This window comes from Hoplias malabaricus, chromosome 2 (genome assembly GCF_029633855.1).
Source record: "Hoplias malabaricus isolate fHopMal1 chromosome 2, fHopMal1.hap1, whole genome shotgun sequence".
In the NCBI taxonomy this organism is placed as follows: Eukaryota; Metazoa; Chordata; class Actinopteri; order Characiformes; family Erythrinidae; genus Hoplias; species Hoplias malabaricus.
The window spans coordinates 76,500,904-76,527,186 of NC_089801.1; the positions used below are offsets into that span (position 1 = coordinate 76,500,904).

The 26,283-nt window shown below is 40.0% G+C and overlaps 1 protein-coding gene across 4 annotated transcripts; it reads right to left on the minus strand.

The window, feature by feature from the left end:
• Positions 1 to 910: 910 nt before the first annotated feature.
• On the minus strand, positions 911 to 19,563 carry LOC136687515 (interferon-induced protein 44-like). 4 transcript variants are annotated; one of them, XM_066661981.1, is made up of 11 exons: positions 19,515 to 19,563; positions 19,329 to 19,446; positions 17,750 to 17,838; positions 16,592 to 16,710; positions 6,933 to 7,026; positions 6,565 to 6,598; positions 6,253 to 6,457; positions 5,752 to 5,904; positions 3,628 to 3,799; positions 3,448 to 3,548; positions 911 to 1,666 (listed from the first exon to the last, which is right to left on the minus strand). In XM_066661981.1, exons 4-11 carry the CDS (start codon positions 16,634 to 16,636, stop codon positions 1,490 to 1,492), a joined length of 981 nt encoding a protein of 326 aa, XP_066518078.1. In that variant the 5' UTR covers positions 16,637 to 16,710; positions 17,750 to 17,838; positions 19,329 to 19,446; positions 19,515 to 19,563; the 3' UTR covers positions 911 to 1,489. The 4 variants fall into 4 exon arrangements, with proteins under 4 accessions (XP_066518078.1, XP_066518080.1, XP_066518081.1 ...); XM_066661983.1 differs by lacking the exon at positions 16,592 to 16,710; XM_066661984.1 differs by lacking the exons at positions 16,592 to 16,710; positions 19,329 to 19,446 and having other exon boundaries at positions 19,515 to 19,536.
• Positions 19,564 to 26,283: the final 6,720 nt, after the last annotated feature.

Sequence of the window (26,283 nt, forward strand, 5' to 3'; positions counted from 1 at the left end):
ATTTCACCTTGGGGGCCTTGTATCTGGAACTGTCTGCCACCCAACTTGAGAACATGTAACAATATGACCTCCCATCTATTTATTTTCTTCATCAGTTCTTTTGAATTAGCATTACCCCACCCATCTTCTGTTATAATGCTTTATTCTGTATTTCTCTAAAACGATACCCAAACTGTATCTAATTTAAGTTAGAATTAATTGTAATAGTGGCTAGAACAAGCTCTTTGAGCTCTTTTGTTCTTTTCCAGTACTGATGTTTTATTGTATGTTTACCTGTGTATTCTGTATCTAATTATATATATATATATATATATATACATACACATAACTTATCTACTATTATTTATTTATTTATTTTTTTTAACTGAACTAATATGACCTGTTATTGTTATGTTTTCATATGAACTGGCATTTTAAAGCTTCTTTCTCACACTCTCTTCTAGGGATGTGTATTTATGCTGTTAACTAAAATCCAGCTCAATGGAGTATATTGTAAGAGTGTCTCATTTTTAACTGATAATACCAGTATATAAACTGTGCCTTCAAGTTTGAAACATATGAATCAACTGCCAGTATCAGTTATTTCCACAAAGAGAGATTACTTCTTTTGATATCATCAGTCTACACCATGCTAATGTATACACCATAATCATGAAAGAAACCTGTTTGGTAAGAACGTTCCTGTCAGTTGATGAAGTCACAAGACAGAAGAGAGTATCCAGGATGCATGTGCAAATGTTGGTTTATTAAATGAAAGAAGACAAATAAGCAATACACAGAAATGAACAGACAAGGACAGATCCTAAAACATGGAACTAAAACTAACATAATTATATAATAATAATAATAATAAACAAAGAGGTCTAAAATATGTAATATGCAGAAGAGAGTAAAATAAAATTGCCTGCATTTAACATATTTGGATTATATATAATATAAAGTAAATATTAAAAACAAGTAAAAATTAGATGTTACAGGAGATGAAAACCTATCTGGGATAGTTTTTCAGCTTCATTATAATGCATCATTTGTAATACATAATACACTATTAGGATATAAGCCTGTATATCTACTTATACATAGAAATAGCTACATTCATATCACTTTATAAAATATGAGTGCAGTTTCATAAAGGTAGGTGTTATATATACTAAAATATCTGTTCATAAGAACATTGTACCCTCTGGGAGACTTGTGTGGCAGTAGTAGTAAATGAGACTATATCTATTCATGAGTAATTATACAGATTTTATGTAGTCATTATAAGGTATCAAGTATGCAATACAATGTATTATAAATTCATTTATAATGCACTATGAAAAATACAGTTATTATAAAGTATCATGAATGACATTAAATGCATTTGTTAGGCACTGTGTATACAGGATGCATAGGAAGTGCTACTGAAATGTTTTCAATAACTCCACAATTCAGTTATCTTACAAAAGCAAGTCAATCCATTTGTCTTGAAAGGTGTTGTTTTTTTTCTTCATTGATGAAGATAATCCTGGTGCTCTACATAGTAACTGGCCAACCTAACAATATTGTCAATTGCCTTCAGAATCAAAATGTCCTTATCAATGTTAGTGTTAACCTCCTCGCTGTAGTTCTTCACAGGGTAGATATAGTCTACTGGGACCCCAGATTTCTTACTACACTCCTCAATCTAGAGGGCAAACATAGTAAAAACACTTTCAGTTCATATATACAATTCAATGTAATGTATATAAATGTTATTTCAATTATATATATGAGCAATCAGTCAAAATGTATTAGTTTATATACCATATATTAGGATTGTTTAAATATTTTCTGTTTGTCTTGCCATAACATATACGAAGAAGGTTGCTGCTTTGTTTGACATCTGCAGCTTTTTAAATGGGCTATATATATATAGCTCAGCTTCCCCTAAAATGTCAAAAAATAAGTGATCAAATATATACTGTTGTGTGTACATGTCATTGAATAAATATGCACTACAATGCGCTTAACCTTTGTTCAGAATCAGCTTCTTATCACTGGTAAAGACACGGCTTTCCTCTCAATCATTCCCGCAGATTCACAGTGATTTAAACGAGTGAACCGAGACGAGTGATTGGATAAATGCTGGGCTTTGTCCCGCCCATCAGACGCTCAGCGTCTCTGGGGGTCTATGGGGCAGTGGGCTGGCCTCGGCTGGCCCAGACACTCAGCTTCTGCATGATGATTGGATGATCTGTCTGAGGCTGAATCCCTTTTTGATGGACAGCGAAACGAGCTAATCAGCGATCCTTTGGTGTAAAGATCCGTGGGAGTGTTACATTTTCATTCTGTTCTGAATTGAACCAGAATTTCTTAATCCTCTTAGCTGCATTTTCTTTGTTAAAAACAACTAGTGACAAATCGAGCTTCTATTTCTGGTGGGTTTTTTGTAGCTGCTTGTGTTTGGAGACTGACTTCTATCACTCTTTCTGACTTCTATCGAAGTTTCTGTCCAGCGGGTGCTGCTGAGCCCCTCCACCGTCACAAAGCACTCACAGACGGACACACTTCACATGGGCCAAGGCCGTTTAAGCAGCCTAGCTCTGCTGGCCATTGAGAGGACACTAGTCAAGTCCCTGGAAAAGACGCCTTGTTGGTACGACAGGGTCACAGATCATTTTCTTGAAAAGGAACGGAGTGTAGAATTTATGTATAAATAAATTCTACACATTTTATGATGTAGGCTGAAATTGAGCTTTCCCTCCTTGAAAGACCAGCATCCGCCACTGATATATATATATATATATATATATATAAGTTGATTTGAAACAACTTAACCAGTACAAGGTAAATTCAAAAAATTTTGAGGAAGTTAATTTTGGTCAAATTTTTTTTAAGGGATGACAATCAGGCTGGATTTGACAAAACATGGGTGAGAACTGAGTAATAATCATATCCCCTTAATGTAATTTCTGAAGTGTACTTCATATCTTTAATGCAACAGACCAACATCTATGATTGTGTGGAAATGCTGTTCTCTCATTTGTTTATATTCAGAAGCTCTACGTCGTTTAAAGTAGAACACTGTTTGAAGAAAAAAAAAAAAACTACTGTTATTTGTATGTGGCCTAAGTTAAAAATTTCTGTACGTTATTATTCCGTTTGAATTGCCACAGAAGCTCATTAGAAACTTGAGTTTCATTTTGTAGCATTTGGTGGTCTGTGTTTATTTTCATGCAGTTTGCAGAAAGAAAGCCTAGCATGCCAGACTAAGATGCTTTGGTTTTCACCCATTTACAGACACTGGGGCTTGTAAACAGATTACAATAGTTTTGAGCATGCAAACAGATTGGAGAGCAGCATATGGTGAGGAAACATCATCAGAAATTTAGATACAGTGTTTTTGTGAATTACATCTTGAAGCAGCATATAAGGAGATATCATATAGCAGGGATGGGTGCAAAACAAAATGGCTGTTATACTCACTTTTTCCCTAATATTTCTGCTGATGTAGATTTTTCTCAGGTTGTCATTCACAAGTGGACATGCTTTGTCCACCATGGACATGATGATGACCTCAGGAATTCCTGTTTATTTTCATTGAAAATCATTTCTGTAATTTCTAAAATCTGTCAGTAAAATTATACAAGACTTCTCAAAACTCACCCAAATCATGTGCCATTTTATGAACATGCTTCATCTTCTGGAAGACATCTTCGGAGATTAAAGATATCTTGTCTGCTGGTAAAACACTCACGAGACAGTGAACTTGGTCTTTTAAACTGGGGTCAGGTTTGAAGTGTTGGTTAGCTTCCGCAATTGGACAAACAGGATTAAACTTAAACAAACAAACAATAATGCAGTGTTACTGTAATGATAACTACAGTTAGGGATGAGTCAGAGTGAATTCACATTATAAAAATAAAGGATTTCATGTTAGTACCTGACATTAATAAGACTCTCATGGCTGAATGCCATTAACTCCTGTTTCAAAATCTAGTGTAGAACCATTCTAGAAGAGACTAGATATTAACACCCTAGATTTGAGAAAAATGTTGGATTGTGTGTATACAGTGCCTTGCGAAAGTATTCGGCCCCCTTGAACTTTTCAACCTTTTGCCACATTTCAGGCTTCAAACATAAATATATAAAATTAATTTTTTTATGAAGAATCAACAACAAGTGGGAAACAATTGTGAAGTGGAATTAAATTTATTGGATATGTTAAACTTTTTTAACAAATAAAAAACTGAAAAGTGGGGCGTGCAGTATTATTCAGCCCCTTTACTTTCAGTGCAGCAAACTCACTCCAGAAGTTCAGTGAGGATCTTTGAATGATCCAGTGTTGTCCCAAATGACTGATGATGATAAATAGAATCCACATATGTGTAATTATGTCTCTGTATAAATGCACCTACTCTGTGACAGTCTCAGGGTTCTGTTCAAAGCGCAGAGAGCATCATGAAGACCAAGGAACACACCAGGCAGGCCAGAGATACTATTGTGGAGAAGTTTAAAGCCGGATTTGGATACAAAAATTTCCCAAGCTTTAAACATCCCAAGGAGCATTGTGCAAACAATCATATTGAAATGGAAGGAGTATCAGACCACTGCAAATCTACCAAGACACGGCCGTCCCTCTAAACTTTCATCTTTACCAAGGAGAAGACTGATCAGAGATTCAGCCAAGAGGCCCATGATCACTGTGGATGAACTGCAGAGATCTACAGCTGAGGTGGGAGAGTCTGTCCATAGGACAACAATCAGTTGTACACTGCACAAATCTGGCCTTTATGGAAGAGTGGCAAGAAGAAAGCCATTTCTCAAAGATATCCATAAAAAGTCTTGTTTAAAGTTTGCCACAAGCCTGGGAGACACACCAAACATGTGGAACTCTTTGGCCACAATGCAAAATGATATGTTTGGCGTAAAAGCAACACAGCTCATCACCCTGAACACACCATCCCCACTGTCAAACATGGTGGTGGCAGCATCATGGTTTGGGCCTGCTGTTCATCAGCAGGGACAGGGAAGATGGTCAAAATTGATGGGAAGATGGATGGGGCCAAATACAGGACCATTCTGGAAGAAAACCTGTTGGAGTCTGCAAGAGACCTGAGACTGGGACGGAGATTTATCTTCCAACAAGACAATGATCAAAAACATAAAGCCAAATCTACAATGGAATGGTTCACAAATAAATGTATCCAGGTGTTGGAATGGCCAAGTCAAAGTCCAGACCTGAATCCAATCGAGAATCTGTGGAAAGAGCTGAAGACCGCTGTTGACAAATGCTCTCCATCCAACCTCACTGAGCTCGAGTTGTTCTGCAAGGAAGAATGGGCAAGAATATCAGTCTCTCGATGTGCAAAACTGATAGAGACATACCCCAAGCGACTTCCAGCTGTAATTCCAGCTAAAGGTGGTGCTACAAAGTATTAACACAAGGGGGCCGAATAATATTGCACACCCCACTTTTCAGTTGTTTATTTGTTAAAAACGTTTGACACATCCAATAAATTTCATTCCACTTCACAATTTTGTCCCACTTCTTGTGTTGATTCTTCACAAAAAATTACAATTTTATATCTTTATGTTTGAAGCCTGAAATGTGGCAAAAGGTTGAAAAGTTCAAGGGAGCCGAATACTTTCGCAAGGCACTGTATATGAATGGTAATTTTTATTTTTATTTTTTTAATTATTACAAGGATTCCCTGCATTATATCATGTTACACATATGCTTTGTTTCTTGCAAGAGACTTGGGAATGTCATGTGTTCTGTCAACTTACCGTGTAACCATTTTTTACTTCACCACGTAATACTCTGAATATGTCATCTGTGTGTACCCCATGTCCTTGCCCTGGTTCCAGACCCATGATGTCAGTAAATACAAATGGGTAGAAACATCCTGGTTCCCCTGTCTTCAACTTATGGATTTTTAACTGGAAAAAGAAAACACAAAAGTACATTTAATGATTAAATGGCCCTTATTTTTCTTCTGCTGTTTATACAGACTTGCCATAAAATTCCCATTTATACCTTATGATATGGAATATTGTGGAAGAGATAACTGAATTCATATTTGTCCACTTGCTTGAACTATTGCTTGAACTATTGTTTGAAGGGAAGGTTATAAACTTTAAAATGTAATTAATTAAAATATAATTTAATATTTCCACACAGTTAGGCGCAGATGTCTTGAAGTCACAAGTGAATGATTTCTTTAATTTTGTAGACATTTGTACATTTCATTAAAGGTTTGAGAGCATATTTAGTAGCTTTGTTACTACCTTGGTAGTGAAGCTTGTACCAGCACTTGCTTCTGCCAGTGCCAAAGTTGTGATACGACCTTGGAGCGTGGTGTTGACTGAATTGATGAAGCTAGACTTTCCTGCTCCAATGGGGCCATGGAGCATAATCTTAAGGCAACTGACGTCCGGAGTTCTAAGATGGAACCTCTTCAGTCCCCTCAACATAGATTCTCTGGTAGAGTTACTGTTTAGGAGGTATATCCGGACATGACGTTAATATACTTATCAGTCAATTAGATTTAAACTGAAATATAATTATCAAAGACAAAATATTTAGGTTGAGGGTCATACCTCCATATCACTGGCCTCCATGGTATTTCATATTCTGTGAGATATAAAAGTATATATGTGAACAAACTAGATTTTCTGTGATAAAATAATTTTATAAGTTTATTAGGCGCATTATAGGAGAATAAACATATACACATATTTTCAAACAGTGATTTGCAGACACTGAAAGCAGGCAGGTCATTCGATAAAGTCAGTAGATGACAAGCTCATCAGATAAAGTCCTCAGATACATTTAGAAAGTGGTTAAATTCAAAAACTACATTCAATCGTTATTTTTTTTTTTTTTTAAGAGTTTAGCATGTTGAGAATTTTATCCACAAATTAGCTTTATTTTTAGGTAAAAAAAAAAGTAGTTCCCAGTACTTTACCTGCGCTTGTAATGGCTGGTGCTGGGGTTCGAGTTTCACGTATAGGTTTACGTCGAAAAAGCCGAGCCATTTCTTGTATTTTATCATTCACCAGCTGTGAACAATATGTAATGTTATTGACTGATGTCAATACCGTAACTTTGGCACACAGGCATAAATTTCTGTTTAACATAACTTTTTTATAATTGCAGGAAATTATTTTTCTGGGTTCCTTAGACCATTCAGTGGATGACTTATGATGTCTTGTTATAACCAGTACAGTAATTACTTGAATGTCATTTCTGAAAAACATGCCCTCTTATCCGTTTGCACACAACATTACCCCAAAAGCATTCTTTAATGGCCCACATTTGGCCTAGAATGATAGCACTGTCTGGCTGCCTCAACTCAGCCACAAGTATATACTAGCCAGATGTTGATGTTGGAGCCATGCCTGTCCTACACAACACTTGCTATAATCAAAGTCAAGCCTGTGTCAAGATATTTGGCACATATACTGAACAAACAACACTTGCCAGTGCCATAACTGAGCCGTAACTGCCAAAAGTGAGACAGATCAAATGTGTCTGCTATCTGTGTAAGCAGTGGACCAAAATACAATGAAGATTAAGTGGGTGTTGCTTATTAGTTGGGATTTTATCAGAATGACTTTTGTTAATGTTTAAAGGATGTTGGCCCAACATGTAAATCCAGGGTCTTAGGGTTGTGAGCTCAAACCATACTGTGGGTTTGGTGTGTTCTCTCTGTGTCTGCGTGAATTTCCTCCATATGTTTCAGTTTCCTCCTACAGTCCAAAAACACACTCCTGTAGGTGGATTGACTAGCAGGGGGTGTCCATGGGTTTAGGTGCTTTGCTCAGGGGAACTTCAGTCATGGATGAATATTTTCCTGCCAGTTCCGGGATTTTGCAAATCTCCAGTTTCAAACCTGCTTCTCTGTCCTTAAGGCTGCAGCTGGCCCTGTGGTGGCCTGTGGTGGACTGTTGCCCCTTCCAGGGTGTGTACCTGCCTTGCGGATCCTTGTGGGCCCTAGACCCACCATTTCATTAGTATAAAGTGATTATAAACAATAAATAAATGAATGTTTAAGGGGATATTTTGTGAAAATATCACTTTCGTATTGCATGTGCATAAGACTACCCAAAATCTGAATATTTTAACAAGAATTCTGAGCCTGTAAATGTTCTGAAACGTTCTTGTCTAACATGTCTGACCCTACAAATGACCCTTTTGGCTGATGAGGGCAAATTCAAGTAAAGATTCTTAGGACAAGATATTGGAGATCCCACTTCATAATTTTGCCCATAGTTTTTGAATGGCATGTCCAGCATAGAAAGAAATGTGATGGCCAGGTTTCCACATAATTTTGGCTATTGGAATAGGTATTTTAAATATACTGGTGAATACAAGCATTCTGTAACTTCGATCTTCATCCTGATCAGAGACATGGTGTGTCCAGGGCTTACACAGAATCATTCACACATTGACACCTGTGGACAATTGAACACGTTTACCCAGTCACCCACAAATGGATTTTTTTTTTACTCTACGGTGCTATACATAGCTGTACCTTTTATATGCTTACTTGTGGAAAGTATTTACTCAAGGATACTATCTGAACCTCTCTTCAATGGTTTTAGTAGTTCAAAAGTTGTCAAGTTAACTGTGTTGTGACACACCCTTTAAAAATGGAACTGGAGTCAGAAGACTCTAAAATACATTATGTCGTTGTTACAAGAATGTATGTGGAGTGTCCAGTTAAACTTGTGTACAGTTCTACTTGAATTGAAATGAAGAGACAAAGAAAAACAAAGTAACTGGAGCATCCTTTTAATTGTTTATGCAGTGCACCTTGAAGTATTTGGAACATTCTGTTCTACTGCATCAAACAATTTTATCAGAAAGTTCCAAGTACCTTCAGTTTTCCTTTATGACAAAATTAACCTATTCAACCCAATTTACCTGTATTGCCATATTGTCACAATCCAAAAAAATGTCTCTCTAAACTAGTAATTGTACAGATGAAGAAAAAAACCTGCTTAACTTTCAATTCAGGTCAGTGTAAAAATATTTTCATTTCCAGTCATTTTGGCGTATTTCTATTAGTCCGTGCATCATGACATATTCACAAAATGTCAAGGACACCTGCTGGGTTCAAATGATGCAGCAATTACATTCATTAGGTTCAGAACTTTCCAATCGTTTCATATCAGGCAGACATGTATTCAAATCTGAAAACAAATTGTGAATTTGCATATGAGTATCCAAATAATGTCAAGGCAAATGTGGATCATAATTTGAATGTGGATCTCACATTTGAAAGGTGCTTGTATTTAAACCTATTACACCTATGGGGAATAGCTCCAAATAATATTCAAAAGTGCAGTGTACATTGTACCATACAATGTATAAACTTGTATATTTAAAATATCAGTTAACTCTTTAGTTAGTTAAAAAAAAAAAGTATTGCTTTTAATTACCTTTCAGAGATCCGAGGGTTCAGTCTTGAGAAAAGCTGTTATGTGTGTTGCTGCTTCACCTGAGTAAAAATACTCTCGACATTGATGAAACACCAGTCTATTTTGCTTTCACTGTCACTTTCACTTTGTTGAAAAATTTGTGTTAAAGGTAACATAGCTCAGAGTAAGGCTTTAAAACATTTTGAATTTTTTTTGTTTAGAAATACTGACAATTTCCTTGTTAACTGTTATATTCACCTTACAGATAATGACAATAATTACAACATCTGTCTGAAAGTAGAATTATTGATTCCACCCCACATAAGCCTTTTAATTAAATTTGATATTCCAACGTTTATCAATACAGGGCAAAACTGAGTTATTTAATGTGGGTCTAGACAAAGCATTAAAGTCAAGTTATGTTGAGAAGTGATGGCCTAATGATAAAAATATATATATATATATATATCAAGAATCAACAAAAGAAAGTTAATTTATAGTTCTAAACATCATTTTAGGAATTACAGAAAGGGCAATTTAATAATTTCCAATTTAATAGTGTAAGGTGCCTGGCAAAGAGGGTCAGGAAAGCCACAAAATTAGACTTGTGGTTTCCAATTGGTTCTAGAAATAGGACAGTGCCAAACAATGCTGTAACTGAATTAGGTTTGAATTGTACATTAAAAACATTTTGATATTGTTAAAAAAAATATCAGACCATTATCTATGTATTGCTGAACAAGACCACATGACATGAGTTAACGAGGCTGGGGTTGAACAACAACATTCACAAATGGGCTATATATCAGGATGCAGTTTCTTAAGTCTTACTTTGGTCCAGTAAACTCTGTGAACACTTTTACATTGTATCAATCTGCGTCTAGCACAAATCAAAGATGTATGTACTCTTTTTAAGACCTCCTCCCACTCTTCATCTGTAAAATTGATTTCCAGATCTGCCTCCCATAATGCTTTAACTTTCTCTAAAGTCTCAGCTTTAACTGATTGGATTAATTCATAAAGTTGCAATATAATCTTCATGAAGAGAGCAAGTAGCTTCAAAAGAATATTGAAAGATGAGGTAGTGCCAGGAATTCCGGGTTTATATTCCAGGCAAACCTGCTAGTATCTAAAGAAATGCTTTTGGGCAATTAGAATTTCTCCACTAGCTGTTGAAACGATAAATAGGTTCCATCCACATATAAGTCTTCTAATGATAACTGCACAGTTGGACCAAATAATAAATACATTAATTAATAATTTCTATGGTTGATGTCTCAGAGAATAAACTTAGCGTGGAGTGGAACTGATATGGGGAGAGATGAAAAATTTAAATGTATTCTAATTCTCCAAATTGGAGAAATAAGGAGGATTTAATTATTATATTGTAACATTATATATGCACAAAATATTAAATAAGGATTACAAAGAGGTTAATGTAGAATAGCAATTAATACGTTTGGCTGACAAGGAGTGCTTACCAAGAATAGTTATATCCTTTATGGATAATTTCCATGTCTAACTTTTTAAATTTAGGGAATTAGAGAGGATTACATACTGGTATAGACTGAAATAAATATAATAGTATGAGTAATATATCCATCTTAATATAATGCTTATGAAATTGATAGAAGTGACCACCTTTTAAGGTCTAGTTTAATTTTGGCAATCATTGGATGGATGGATCCTTGTCTAGTTGATTGGTGGAGGGGAAAAAAAATCAGAATTCAAGTTTTTGTTCTAACTGATGCTTGTGATGTGGAATAAAAAACCTTAATCCAAGTTACAAAGTTTTCACTAAACCCAAATTTTTGCAAAACATAAAACAAGCAGCCCCAAGTAGCCACATTTAAAGGCTTTATTTTTCGTCCATTGATATAAATTCTTTGGGACCATCAAGGGAGCAAGTTTAGAAATAAATGATAAAAATTTGGTTGAAAACCCATCCGGACCAAGAGATTTACCTTATTGCATTAATTTAATGATTTTAGATAATTCTTCAAATATTACTGGGGCATCTAATGTTTATTTTATTGAAGGGTCTAATTGGGGGAGACTAATTGTATCAAAAAATTCATCAAGGTACTTAGTATTTGTAGAACATTCTGAAGAGTATAATTTAGCATAAAAAGTGCTTTGTTAAGACTTTCTTTAAATGAACAATGAAAATAAAATGAATGTGTAGTCTTCAGCTTGTGTTCTCTGGTGAAGGAATAAAAATGAAAATCTTGTCATGAGCTCCTTTTTAATGACATTGACATTGGAAATGTTTAATCACACAAGGTCTGAGACATGACAATGGTTTTCCCAAGACTTGAAGTTGTTTCGTACGAGCAATGATGCCGTTCTGTTCAATAGATGTTGCCTCGGGTGCTAACATCCAAGCTGCAAGCATCCACCATGCCAAACAAACGCTACTGCGCAGGGCAATACATATAGGCACCTCCCCCGCAAATTAACACACGTCATCCGACATCTGCCTCCACCTTGCAGGCCCAGGCACAAAAAAACAAAACAAAAAAAAACAGCACACCCAGAGCTCCCCCCACAGGAGGGAAAATTCATGCAACACTACAGGTCCTACCTGTTACATCCACCCCCCCCCCACCCCCCCCCCCCCTCCACAAGTGAGCACGTCCCGTGGGCGGACCCTATAGCCAAGGCCTAAAAACATCCTGTATGGACACTACTGCCACATGGGGTGCAGTCTCCTACTCTCCTCCGTTACTGGAACCAACTACCGATCTTGGTAGGTGGAAGGGATTTGAATGTTGCCCTGCTGTGCCCAGAGAAGATCGTCTAACAGGTTCAGAAGAACACCCTTCTCCAGGTGTCTGTTGCAACCCCATATTTTCACCCCTATTCCCCAGAGGGTCTACTGGTTCCTCCACAAAACACTGAGGTAGATCTTGATCTACCAAAGGGGCCCCCAGCTGATGTGTTGCCGAGGGTACTAGGGCACTTGTTTGCCACAACTGAGGACAACCACCATAGTTTCCAGTTCCTCCTCTTCACCCCACTCCTCCTGGGACAAGTCTGCATCTAGTTCTTGTGGAACTGACCGCACCGGTTGGTCAACTAAAGATGGACCTACAATGCGCACACCAACAGGGAGAGGTCGCAAATCCGACCGGTAAATATTTAATTCCACCCCAGGGAACCCCACTACACCGTCTTATCTTGTATAATGTACCCACCTCATCCAAGCACCGCACCACCTCATATACCTCAGGGCCCCACTCGTCCTGAATCTTATGGCGCCCTTGGGGGTGATTACGGCGATATACCCGTGTCCCTCCTGGAAGGATGGGCAGAGGTTTGCCATGTCGTGCCCGATATGCTACAGCCGTTTTCATATTCTTCTCTGCATGAGCATACATCCCAACCAAACTTTCCTGATTTTCTTGCACCCAATCATTTTCCCCTCTCATAACAAGTGGTTCCATCTCCACCCCCAAGAGTGCATCAATTGGGAGGTGGGGTTTTCGCCCAAACATCAGCTCATATGGTGAATATTTCGTGGACTGATGAATTGTGGTATTATAGGCAAACAAAACCGTGGACAAATGCTGAGGCCATCGCCTCTTCTTTTCAGGGGGTAAAGTCCTAAGGAGGTCATACAAGGTGCTCTAAGCACCTCCTCTTGCAAAACTACTGGCAATAAAAGCTGTAATCGTTCTGTAAACTCAACTGGGACAGAGGATACACGATACAAGATTTCCTCCTGCTCTCTAATACGTTTCCACTGGCGTAACAACTCTAAAACTTCTCCACTCAACTGGGCCCGCTACGCCCTAGAGGGAGCTTGCCCATGCCTCCAATACGACAAGAAACTCTTCAATGTTGGATCCTCCGATTGGAGGATGGACAAGTCTGCTTTACTACGAGCTGGAACGGCATCCACCACCTCTGTAGAGACCGTTACCAAACCTCGACCTTGAATTTCAGTTGGAACTGTAATGCCAGGAGCCACTTCTGCCAAGCTAACAGAATTGGATGGAAGCGGCAACCGTGACAAAGCGTCAGCATTCCTATTTACAGTACCAGAACGATAAAGTACTTTAAAATCAAACAAGGCAAGCTGAGCCACCCAACGCTGCACAATGGATTGTTATCTGTATAAACTACAAAAAACTTTCCTAAGAGATATTCCCTAAATTTCTCTGTTATTGCCCACTTTAGAGCTAACAGCTCTAATTTCATAGCACTGTAGTTGGTCATGTTCCTTTCGGTAGGTCTCAACCCACGACTGGCATCAGCAATTGGCTTCCTCCCTTCCTCATGTTCTTGTGACAGCACAGCACCTAACCCCAAGGAACTAGCATCTACTTCCAGGACAAATGGCTTAGAGGAATCTGCATACCCCAAAACTGGAGCGGTAATGAGTTTTGACTTCAAGTCTTGAAAAGCCTGCGCACAGTTTTCATCCCAATAATCCTGCAGGGACCTGCCAGAGCATGGTTGTCTATTCTTCTTTGGTTGTAACTTGGCAACTAAGCGATGCAATGGCGCTGCACTCTTGGCAAAACCCTCCACAAAACACCTATAATACGAGGCAAAACCCAAGAATGAACGTAGCTGCGTAAGGGTAGATGGTACCTTCCGCTCTGCAACTACGGCAATCTTCTCAGGGTCAGTGGACACTCCTCCAGCCGAGACAACATGACCCAAATATTTAACTTGTGTTTGAAAAAAAATGAAACTCGCTCAATTGTCTCTGAAAAGTCCCAGGAGCGTTACACAGGCCAAACGGCATACGTTTAAACTCAAATAACCCAAACGGGGTAGAAAATGCAGTCTTGGCCTGGTCCTTCTCTGCCATAGGAACCTGGTTATAACCACTAGCAAGATCCAATGTTGAAAACAATTTTGCTCCAGTCAGCGCGTCCAAAGATTCCTCAATTCTTGGGAGAGGAAATGCATCTTTTCGGGTTTTAGCGTTCAGCTGACGATAATCTACACAAAGGCATATGGTCCCATCTTTCTTTTGAACCACAACAATAGGGGAAGAGTAGGGGCTGCAACTTGGCACCACTCTACCCTGTTCCACCAGTTCCTGTATATGAGCTTTCACCAAACTATATTGCGAAGGAGGAAGGCGGCGATAACGCTGCCGAACTGGGACACTATCTAATAAGGGGATCTCGTGCTTCACCAAGGTAGTACATCCCAAGTCTCCCTCATCTCGACTGAATATGGCAGCATACCTACATAACAGGGACCTTGCTTCTTGGTCCTCCTCTACACTCAAGTTAGGCCAAGACACAGTCTCTAAACCCACTTCTAATGACTGACTTAACTCCATAGATTGTATGTATGCTACAGGGCCCTGTTGATCACCTTGTTCAAAAAAACAAACTGGCCGATTTACTGGGTTTACGCTCGCCATACAGGCCTCCCCAAGTATGACCTTGGGCTTCAGCCACCGATCCTCCTGACCAACATTAACCACAGGGACCATCACCTTACCCTTTCGAATAGGCAGAAATGCAGTAGGCACTAACAACCCTGAAGGAAGGCCCTCTCCTGAATCTGAAGGTTCTAATAAAACAGCCCCTACACAAGAAACCACTTCCTGTCGACAAACAGCGGGGACCAGTGTTAACGTACCAGCTGCAATACGCACCGCTGGGCCTCGAGGTACCACTACTGGTCCCAGGTGTCCAGAACCAGCTAACCGTTCTAATAATTGGCACTCGGAAAGGGCTGCTCTCCAGCCTTTTGGAGCAGTCTGAACTACAGGAGACCAAAATAATTGATTCCCATGCAAATTAAACAATTCCTTATAACAACTCCCCAAAACATTCATCCCCAAAATACCAGGTACTTCCATCTTTTTCTGCTGGGAAAATGCATCCTCTGAATCCTTCACTATCAAAATTCCCATTCGAGGCAAAACCCTTCCCAAAACTTCTATATCTAATTCTACATAACCACAATATGGAATGTCCAACCCATTTGCTGCTTTAAGCCGCAGCCAACTACACGACTGAAGTTGGTCCTGCACTCTAGACTTAAGGTGTGCCTGGAAAAACCCTTCAGTAACGGTGGTCACCATTGAACCAGTGTCCAACAGTGAGGGTACTACCACCCCTTCTACCAATACATTAACGACAGGACACTGGCCTACCAGTCTAGAACCATCGCTTAAACAAATATGTACACTAGAGCCCTCTGATCCCACTCCCAGTGTGTGGCTCTCCACACGGGAGGGGGTTAGTTTCCCTGTGGCTGTCTCGAAACACTAACAGCTGTCCTCGATCGCTCGGGCGTAACCCTCTCCCCTTGCGGCACAAATGGACGCTCTACTATACCTGGGCAATGCCTAGCAATATGTCCCGGCCTATCACAACGCCTACAAATAGGTTTACCGTCAGCCGCAAACCGCAGTTGTTTATACTGGTAACTTCCAGGCCCAGCCCCACATCCTAATGATGGACTACCCGCTGGCTGTTTTAAGATAACATCTAGTTGTGCCTGTTACTTACGTAAGCACTCCTTCACTTCTGCTAAGTCCCCAGGAGGAATAGTGGTAGTAGTTTGCAAATTATTTACTACCTCCCATTGGGAATTACAAGACAAGGCTCTCCCCCGAACCTGGCTTACTCGCTCCCCTTCAGCTGTCCAATGCAATGCTTCTCCTCAAATTACCAAGAAAGAGGCTGTAGGCTCATCCCGAACAATCCGCTTCAACTCCCATCTTCTCTAACATACTCTATAAACTGGTCCCTTACCAGAACATCAGAATTAGGGACAGCCTCAGGGTTCTTCTGTTTAACCACCTCCATCAGCGAAAGGAGTGCATGCGAGAACTCTCGCAAGGTCTCTCCCTCCCGTTGCCGGCGCTGAAAAAACTGTTTTTGTGCCTCTATATAAGATTGCGAACACCCGAATATCTCCAATAAGATCTTAATAATACGCTCTGGCTCACTACGGTCTGCTAAAGGACGAAATTTAATTTCTACCTTAGCCTCCCCATCGAGTAGGTCAAAAAGAAACAAAGCTTGCTCCGCTACCGTCATATGCCTGCTATTTAAACACCGACGAGCCTCCTCCACCCACTCTTCTATAGGTAAGGTATCCTGTGCAACATTACCAGAGAACGGCAGGCACTTTCGCTCACGGGGAACAAACACATAACGCTCCATTACCCTGGTGGTGGTGGTCAAAGAATCAGCCCCTCCACTCTGTGCTGACTGACCTGAAGTCCCTGGCTCCCCTGGCAATCTTTGACGGAGGTTAGCATTATTGGCCTGAAGCTACTGTAGCTGCTCCGTCAAAGCCCTGAGCTGCTCTTGCCAATCCTCCATAGCCCTGGTCCTAGCGTGTGCACACAAACAAAATTAAACAGAATCACAACCACTCTTCTGGATCAAACTTTCAACCAGCCACTGTTTTCCCAACAACAAAAATGAACATCCAACCCTGCTCCTAACTTCTTTCCAGTACTGCCTCCGTAAAAATATCCTGCCGACTACGCCAGATGTTGCCTCGGGTGCCAACTTCAACTTCTATCAAGGGTTATCGTAACAATCCTAACCCTTTAACCTAAATAGCACCACAATGACTCAATTCTAATTTTCTCCCATCCCCGAAAGAGCCTCACTGAATGAGGGGAGACAGCACAGAAGTAGGAGCAAGATTTAAACACTTTATTAAATAATAAAATGATCTAAAAAGTTTGTTAGCAGAAAGCATCGATAAATAATCCACAAGAGAAAACAAACCCAAGAAAAAAAAATAAACTCAAATCACAAATGGCAATTATACAGGCTGGATCCAATCCCACAATAATAAGATAATAAATAAATGATCATCACCCCACACAAACACATATATATAAAACCCAATAAAGCAAACAAAAAAAACCCACTCCACACCAATTACCACAGTGCAGCTCAAAACTGCCATAATGATTAAAGCGATAAAACAAAGGGAACATACAAGAATCAAAAAGAAAGAATAAAAACCCCTTGTGAATATTTTGGCCCATACCGCCCACTAATCGACTTTCTAGCAATATACTGTTAAAACACAATAGATCTATAGATACGTCTAAAAGACAAGGAATAACTATTCCAATAGCAAGGAGGACATTAAGCTTTTAATAAATCAAATAACCCAGAATAATAAAAAAACTACACAAAAAAAAATAATAAAAAAAAAGATTAGAGGAAGGAAAACAGTGGCTGGTACAGTCACACAGCGACCTGCAACAAAAAAAACAAACAATAACAATTTACCCCAATCCATCCCTTCATGATCCCATCTAGGAAAAGAAAAAAAATTGGTAAACACACTTCCATACATATTTCGGCACTCAAACACACCGTTACCTGTATGTATCTTAGTAACAGACCTGCACACGCTTCGGTAACCACAACTAGGCACTCCTCCACTGGTATTGAGCTTCCATCTGGCACCGCATCCCGTGTACAAGTTCCAATCCTAGCAGCATAGAGTCATCCTTTAAGTCAATGTCTTACTTGTACTGCTACTCAAATTAAAACATTCTTACACAGTTCACTAGTGTAAGCGGAAATAATTGTTAGTTTTCTAAAACAGTTCTGCAGTTACAAATTAACTAAATGTGACAGCCCATATTGATGTGACTGTATCGTACTAAAGAAAACATTCATTGTTTTTTTATTTTGTATTTTAAAAAAAAATAAATAAAGATGCTCCTTTAAGCAATGGACTAAAAGAGAGAAGAGCGTAAGGACTTGTAAGGTGTAGGAGCCAATGAGAAGTTGGAGAGTATATCTGGTATCCAATCAGGAGCGACAGGGGCGGAAAAAGAAAGGAACGGGACGAAAAAGGAAAAACGAGAGGTTGGTGTGGAATGGCCGTGAGCGGAGTGGTTTCTGAAGTACAGCCAACGGGTGCTATATCGTAGTTGAATATGAGTCTGATAGCGCAGACTCGATTTTTCGGCTTCATGAGTCAGAGTGAATGGACGTTTCGGATATCCTCAGACACCCTCGGAATCGTGGAAACGGACAGTTTAACATAAACGGTGCAGCAACGCCCTCAAACTCCCTAACTCCTTTGGTACCCGCCATTAAAGAGACACTGTTAGGATATCCCTCATTCACTTCGCGAGTACACCCTGACAAGAGCCTCTCTTTGCTCTAGCACTGGGCCAAAGAAAGGTGACTTTAACCTGAAAAGAAGAGTTTTGAAGTTCTGCTCAAAGAGTTGCTAGAGACTTTATTGTGGAAAAGGGGATAAACGAGTTTTCTTTGTTCATAATTGTGTTTGTAATGTTTAATAAGTTGAACACGGGGTCTAAGAAAGTAAAACAATAGATTGTTATTGATTCTTTTGTATGGAATGCTCGGCCAGCTGTGTAAATTGTAAAACCACCAAAAGAAGCTAACAACGGGAAATGTTAAGAGTAGTGAAATGTTTGAGTGTTTAGAACGCTGCCTTTAATACAACTTTACTTACTGGTTGCTGAATATTGCTGCCTATAGAAAAAAACTGATTTTGGAAAAAGATTAATTGTGTACAAATAAAACCTCTTGAGATTTAACTTTAAACAAAGTTAGTGTTGTCAAAGACTCTTCAGAATACGGATGTGTGCTGATTCTGGCTGCTTGTGGAGAGGGGGATATAATGAGCTTGATTTAGGTAGGTGTTAAACTTGAACTAAAGTCACATAGGCTGTACGCTACCAGCTCAATATTTCAGGTGACTCTCATAAGGTCCTGAAGCTTTACTACCTCATACTAACATAGAACAGCATAGGCTACACACAAATCACATAGGGGGCAGGACTCAGACCCCTGGGTGTCCTGCCATCTGAAGAGTTTTGTATTTGTATACCTCTATTATACGAGTATAGTTTCACTCGTTTACATAAAGTGAGCATTAGTATTCCCAGCTCTCTCTCTATTCACTAGCTAGTACTCCAAAAACAAAATGTTAATACTCACACGCCCTTCCCAATGTAATCAGCTAACTGCAGTATGTTTGTTGCACCCCGTAATAGCATGCACACGTAGTGATTTCCAACACACCTCGCACCTTTATGGCTCTCGAGGGTTACTCAGCCTGTAGTACAATAAAACACCGTTCAGCATCTAAAATGCACTGACATGTATTAATCGCACAACACATACCTACAATATCACGTCTCCAACCAGCAGTAAAAGTTCGCTGCAAGCATCCACCATGCCAAACAAACGCTACTGCGCAGGGCAATACATATAGGCACCTCCCCCGCAAATTAACACACGTCATCCGACATCTGCCTCCACCTTGCAGGCCCAGGCACAAAAAAAAAAACAAAAAAAAACAGCACACCCAGAGCTTCCCCCACACGAGGGAAAATTCATGCAACACTACAGGTCCTATCTGTTACATAGAGGTGGGCGGATCGATCCAAATATCGATAATTTGAAGTGAGCGATACCAGGAATTTTGGTATTGATCCGATACCAAGTAAATACAGGGCCAGTAGCGCTGATATCGATACCGGGGGAGTTGGGGTGCAAACGCTGCTCTGTGCTGAGTCACACACAGACTTTAGCTGGAGAGAAAAAAGCTTGAGAACTTTTTGCACAAGTATTGATTAATGGCAATTCCAGCACTAATAACTAATTTGTTCACTTGATTTAGCTAAAACATGTGAATCGTTCACTCTAATTAATTTTTTTTCCCACGTTCCCTCCAAGGCTCTGTATTTATCAGCCTGAATGGAGAATAAAACAGTTCTAGAATAATAAGTTCTGTGATAATTATTTTTTTCTCCTAAAGAACAGAACAGAACAGCTACAGAACAGCTGCAGGTCAAATGGACTGAACTTCATTGACAACTTTAACTTGCTTTTTGGGAAGAGAGAAATTTTTAGGAGAGATGGACTAAACACGAGCAAGAGGGGTGTTAAACTTCTGACAGATAATCTAATTTTCTCAGTGTGTAATCTATCTACTTCTCTGGGTGGTGGCACACCAGGACCAACATCCAGGAACTCTGCTGTACAAGCTGATGACACCATGTCAGAGCCAAAACATCCTCCCCCCACTGAGGACGACCTGAGGGCACAGCAGACACTGGACATGAGTGGAAATGACCAATTCTATCAGCTGCCAGAGATACCAAAACCCCAAGAGGAATCCTCTATGTCCTCTATTTCCTCGCCGCTGAAATGCAGCTTCGTTCACGCCCCCCATCGCCAGCAGGAGCTCCACACAGATTCGTCAGCTGATAAGGGCGAGAAAAAGTGATGATTTTCGGGTCCTGGCTGCTGCAGTGATGATGTCAGCAGTACATGTTTTCAAAACAAGCTTGGGCCTTTGGTGCCTGTAATCTCTCCCATCTCCCAAGTACTGGTACTTATCAGAGAAAGAAAGAACAGGGTGTTCAGGTCTGATTCTGTGAATGAAGCCAATCCACAGCATATAAAATGTGAGGCAGCGATCCTGTGGCAAAGTGCTAGAGTTACTAAGTTAGCTCTTCTAAATATCAGATCTCTCACAAACAAATCACTTAATTAATGATTTTATTACAGCACATGGGCTTGATTTTATACTTTTAACTGAGACTTGGCTAAATGAATGTAGTGCTGCAACTGTTTTATTGGAGTTGGCACCTCCAGATTTTAATTTTTTTAAATGTATCTCATGCCACTAGAAAAGGTGGAGGTCTAGCTGCTCTGTTCCATGGTTCTTTTCAGTGCAAGCAGTTATCATTTGGTGACTTCAAAACATTTGAGTACCTCTGTGTAGTTCTGAAAGGGACACCACAGGTATTACTAGTAACTGTCTACAGGCCTCAGAAGTGCAGTGCTAATTTTATTGATGAATTTACAGAAATGCTGTCTTTTATTTCTACTGACTTTGAACATTTTGTTATTGCTGGTGACTTTAACATATCGACAATCTCAAGGACTGTTTTGCCTTCACACACCATAACGGACTCTTTTGGTCTTTCACAGCATGTTACAGGGAGTACGGTGTGAGAGGAGACAGAAGCGCAACAGAAGGGGGGGGTCCATGCTAGGCTAAGAGCTAACCCGAGCCGGCAGGCTATCCCTTCTCTCTTTTTCTCCAATGTCTGCTCGCTGGATAATAAACTGGACTATATCAAACTTCAGCGAACTACATGGCGTGAATACAGAGACAGCTGTGTTTTTGTTTGGCTCAGCGACAGTATTCCCGACGCTGCCATTCAGCTAGATGGGCTAGCCGCATTTCGAGCCGACAGAGACCCAGTGCTATGCGGTAAGACTCGCGCTCGTGGATTATGTGTCTATATCAACACTGAATGTTGTAAGAACTCTGTGCTGGTCTCTGCTTATTGTTCACGGTTAGTGGAGTTTGTGGCTGTGAGATGTAGACCTTTTTATTTACTTTGAGAATTCTCTGTTATTTACTTAATCACAATCTATATTCCTCCCGATGCAAACACAAAACAAGCGCTGTGGGAATTATACGAAGCCATAAGTGACTTCCAAAACACACATCCGGATGGACTGTTTATTGTTGCTGTCGATTTTAATCATGCAAATCTCAAGAAAGTGTTCCCTAAATTCCACCAGTATGTGAACTTTGCTACGAGAGGAGCGAACACGCTGGATCTTGTTTACACAAACGTTCCAGACGTGTACAGGGCAGAGCCCCGCCCCCACCTCGGACACTCAGATCACATGTCTGTTATGCTAATTCCTGAATACAGACCCATCATCAGGCGATCGAAACCTGTCCTGAAAGAGGTGAAAATCTGGCCATCAGAAGCAATCTCTACTCTTCAGAACTGTTTCGAGTGCACTGACTGGGACATGTTTAGAGAAGTTGCAACTTACAACAACCAGGACCAGACAACATTCCTGGCAGAGTGCTCAGAGAATGTGCAGACCAGCTTGCTGATGTCTTCACTGATATTTTCAACATCTCTCTTTGCAGGGCCGTTGTTCCAACATGCTTCAAGAACACCACCAACATCCCGGTGCCCAAGAATTCTTCTGTGTCCTGCCTCAATGACTATCGTCCCGTTGCACTCACACCTGTCATCACAAAGTGCTTCGAGAGGTTCGTCATGAGGCACATCAAAACCCTACTTCCCCCCACACTGGACCCTCTACAGTTCACGTATCATCCTAACTGTTCAACGGACGATGCCATATCCACCACACTCCACCTGGCACTCACCCACCTGGACAAGAAAGACACATATGCCTGAATGCTGTTCATAGACTTCAGCTCAGCATTCAACAGCATCATTCCTCAGCACCTGATCGGGAAGCTGAATATACTGGGCCTTAACACTCCTGTCTTCAACTGGATCCTGGACTTTCTAACTGGGAGACCTCAGTCAGTCCGGATCGGTAGGAACACCTCCAGCACCATCACACTGAACACTGGAGACCCCTAGGGCTGTGTGCTCAGTCCACTGCTGTTCACACTGCTGACCCATGACTGTGCAGTGATGCACAGCTCAAATCATATCATCAAGTTTGCTGATGACACGACTGTGGTGGGTCTCATCAGTAAGAACAACAAGTCAGCATACAGAGAGGAGGTGCAGCGGCTAACTGACTGGTGTGAAGTCAACAACCTGTCTCTGAACGTGGACAAAACCAAAGAGATGGTTGTAGACTTCAGAAAAACAAGGGGTGAGCACTCGCCGCTGAACATCGACAACTCTGCTGTGGAGATTGTCAAGAATACCAAATTCCTTGGTGTTCACCTAGTGGATGATCTCACCTGGTCCACTAACACCAGTAACATCAAAAAGAAAGCCCAGCAACGCCTCTACTTCCTGCGAAGGCTGAAGAAGGCTCATCTCCCCCCTCCAATTCTCACCATTTTCTACAGAGGAGTCATCAAGAGCATCATGACCAGCTGCATCACTGTCTGGTTTGGAAACTGCACTGTGGCAGATCGCAAGTCCCTTCAGCGGATCGTGAGGACAGCTGAGAAGATTATCGGTGTGTCTCTTCCCTCCATTACAGACATCTATACCACTCACTGCACCCGCAAAGCACTCAGCATTGTGGGAGATCACACACACCGTATCGAAGCATTCGAGCCCTCACATCCAGACTCCGTAACAGCTTCTTCCCACATGCTATCAGACTCCTGAACACTTAGAGACTGAGACTGGACTGAAGAAGCAAACACACACACACACACACACACTTCTTCATGCAAACACTGGTCTGTTGGACTGAAAATGAGTGTACTGTTTACACATATCCTGTTTACGTCATGGTTACATCCAGTTTACAGCACAAATACACTTTAAATTGCAGTGTCTCCCTCACCCCCTCCGTACTTATGGTTTTGCACTGTCTTGTATTGCATTGTATTGTATTGTACTGTATGGACATTGTTTTGGATTTTCTTATATCTTTTGCACTTTCATGTGTATGCACTGTTTTATGTTGCACTAGCTTTGTACTAGTTGCACTTTAATGTTGTGTATTGTTTTGTGTTCTATGTCTTTTGCACTTTAATGTGTGTGCACTGTTTTATGTTTGCACTAGCTTTGCACTAGTTGCACTTTAATGTTGTGTATTGTTTTATGTAGCACCTTGGTCCTGGAGGAACGCTATTTCATTTCACTGTGTACTGTAAACACTGTATACTGCTGAAATGACAATAAATTTCTTGAACTTGAATTTGAACTTGAACACTACACCATGTGAACAATCCAACTCTGTTGATGATCTGCTGAATGGTTTTAATTCAAAAACTGTCAGTGTTATGAATGAGATTGCGCCAGTTAAAGTGAAGGATTTGTCTTGCAAACAGAAAGCATCATGGAGAAATGCTTCTGTTGTTCAAATCCAAAAGAGGGAGTATTGCAAGGCAGAACGCAGATGGCGTAAAACAAGTCTTCATATTCACAAAGAAATCTATAAAGATAATCTCAAACAATCCACTTGCAGTCTTGACACACTACTAACCAAATTTTTAAAGAGTGTCTTTCACACTATAGCACCAGACATACTCCACATTGTAAACACCTAATTCATGTTGAGGGTCTTTCCGAGCTCACTAAAAACTGCAGTTGTAAAGCCTCTTCTAAAAAAGAAAAAAAAAATAGATAATATCAGATAAGTAACTACAGGCCAATTTCTAATTTACAGTTCATTGGCAAAATCATTGAGAAAATAGTTTTCAGGCAAATGAGTAGTTTCTTGTCCATAAACAGTAGCCTAGACAGTAGGTTCCGGTCTAATCACAGCACTGAGACTGCTCTAATCAAGGTAATTAATGACATTCGCTTAAGTACAGAGGCTGGAAAGGTATCTCTTCTATTACTTCTTGACATTAGTGCTGCCTTTGATACCACTGACATTCTTATAGATAGACTTGCAAACTGGGTTGGACTCTCAGGAACAGCCCTGAAGTGGTTTATTTCTTACCTGTAAGGCAGGAACTACTTTGTAGAAATAGAAAATAATATTTCAGAGAACATGCCAGTGACCTGTGGTGTCCCCCAGGGCTCTATTCTTAGTCCACTTTTTTTATTTATATATGCTTCCTCTTGGCTAGATTGTACAGGAATATTGGGCTGTCCGATCACAGCTATGCAGATGATAGATTTACATGGCCCTGTCCCCAAACAACTCTGGTCCAGTGACTCATTAAGCAAGTGCCATGAACACATCACTAACTGGATGGGACACAACTGCAGCTGAATAAAGATAAAACTGAAATTATACTATTTGGGAACAGCAATGAGAGGCAAAGATTGGCTACGTATCTGGACTCGAGGGCCCTCAAATCTAAAGAACTGGCTCGCAACCTTCGGGTATTAATGGACTCTGATCTCAGTTTTAGTCTCATATTAAAGTGGTTACTAGATCAGCATTTTACCATCTTAAGAACATCAGTAAGATTAAAGATTTTATGATTAAACCAGACCTGGAGAAACATTTCCATGCCTTTATTTCTAGCAGGATTGATTACTGTAATGGTCTCTTAGCTGGACTTCCAAAAAAGATCATTAAACAACTTCAGCTGATTGAAAATGCAGCATCCAGAGTCTCACTAGGAGCAAAAGAAGAGATCACATCACGCCCCATCCTCAAATCATTACACTGGATACAAGTCTGTTACAGAATAGCTCTTAGATCTTTAGGAACTAGTCTGTTAGTCCTGCCTCAGATAAAGACTAAACATGGAGAGGCAGCGGTTACCTACTATGCCGCTCATAAATGGAACCAGCTGACTGAGAACATTAGAAGAGCCCAGACTATAGACACTTTTAAATCAAGACTTAAAACATTCCTGTTTGAGCAGCTACAGCTCAGTCTAAGATACTCTGAACTTTTATTTCTGTATTGGCATTTTATTTATTTTCTTTTATTGTATAATTTTAAATTGTTTTAATCATTTTTAATCATTTAATCATTTTACACTTTTTTATGTATTTGTTTAACTGGACTTTTATGATATACTGTCTTTTAATTTAACTGTTTTTTTTCTGTAAAGCACTTTCAATTGCTTCTGTATGAAAGGTATATAGGCTATAAATAGCCTTGCCTTGCCTAAAATTAATAAATGAACCTGTATTTCTATGAAGATGACAGGAAGATTTCAGGTTACTGGAGGCAAAATATTGCCCAGTGTGCTTGAACACTGAAAACACTGAAAAGTCATGTTTTCCAAACGTATTTGAAATGTAGTGAAATCTGACATTTCTCTTATACTATCTCTGTCGTCTTTTGTCCATTGGAATTCATGGAAGAAATAAAAACAGCTCAAACAAAGGAATCAGCCCCAACAAGCTACTCTCCTTCCAAAGTTCATATGTCCTGAAGCGTCTGACCTCCCACGCCCACAATACCAACAGCAGCTGGTGAAGTCAAACAGACATAACATAGATAATAGACTTGGCATACATGGTGGAATGGTGATATCTCAGTGATTTTAAGA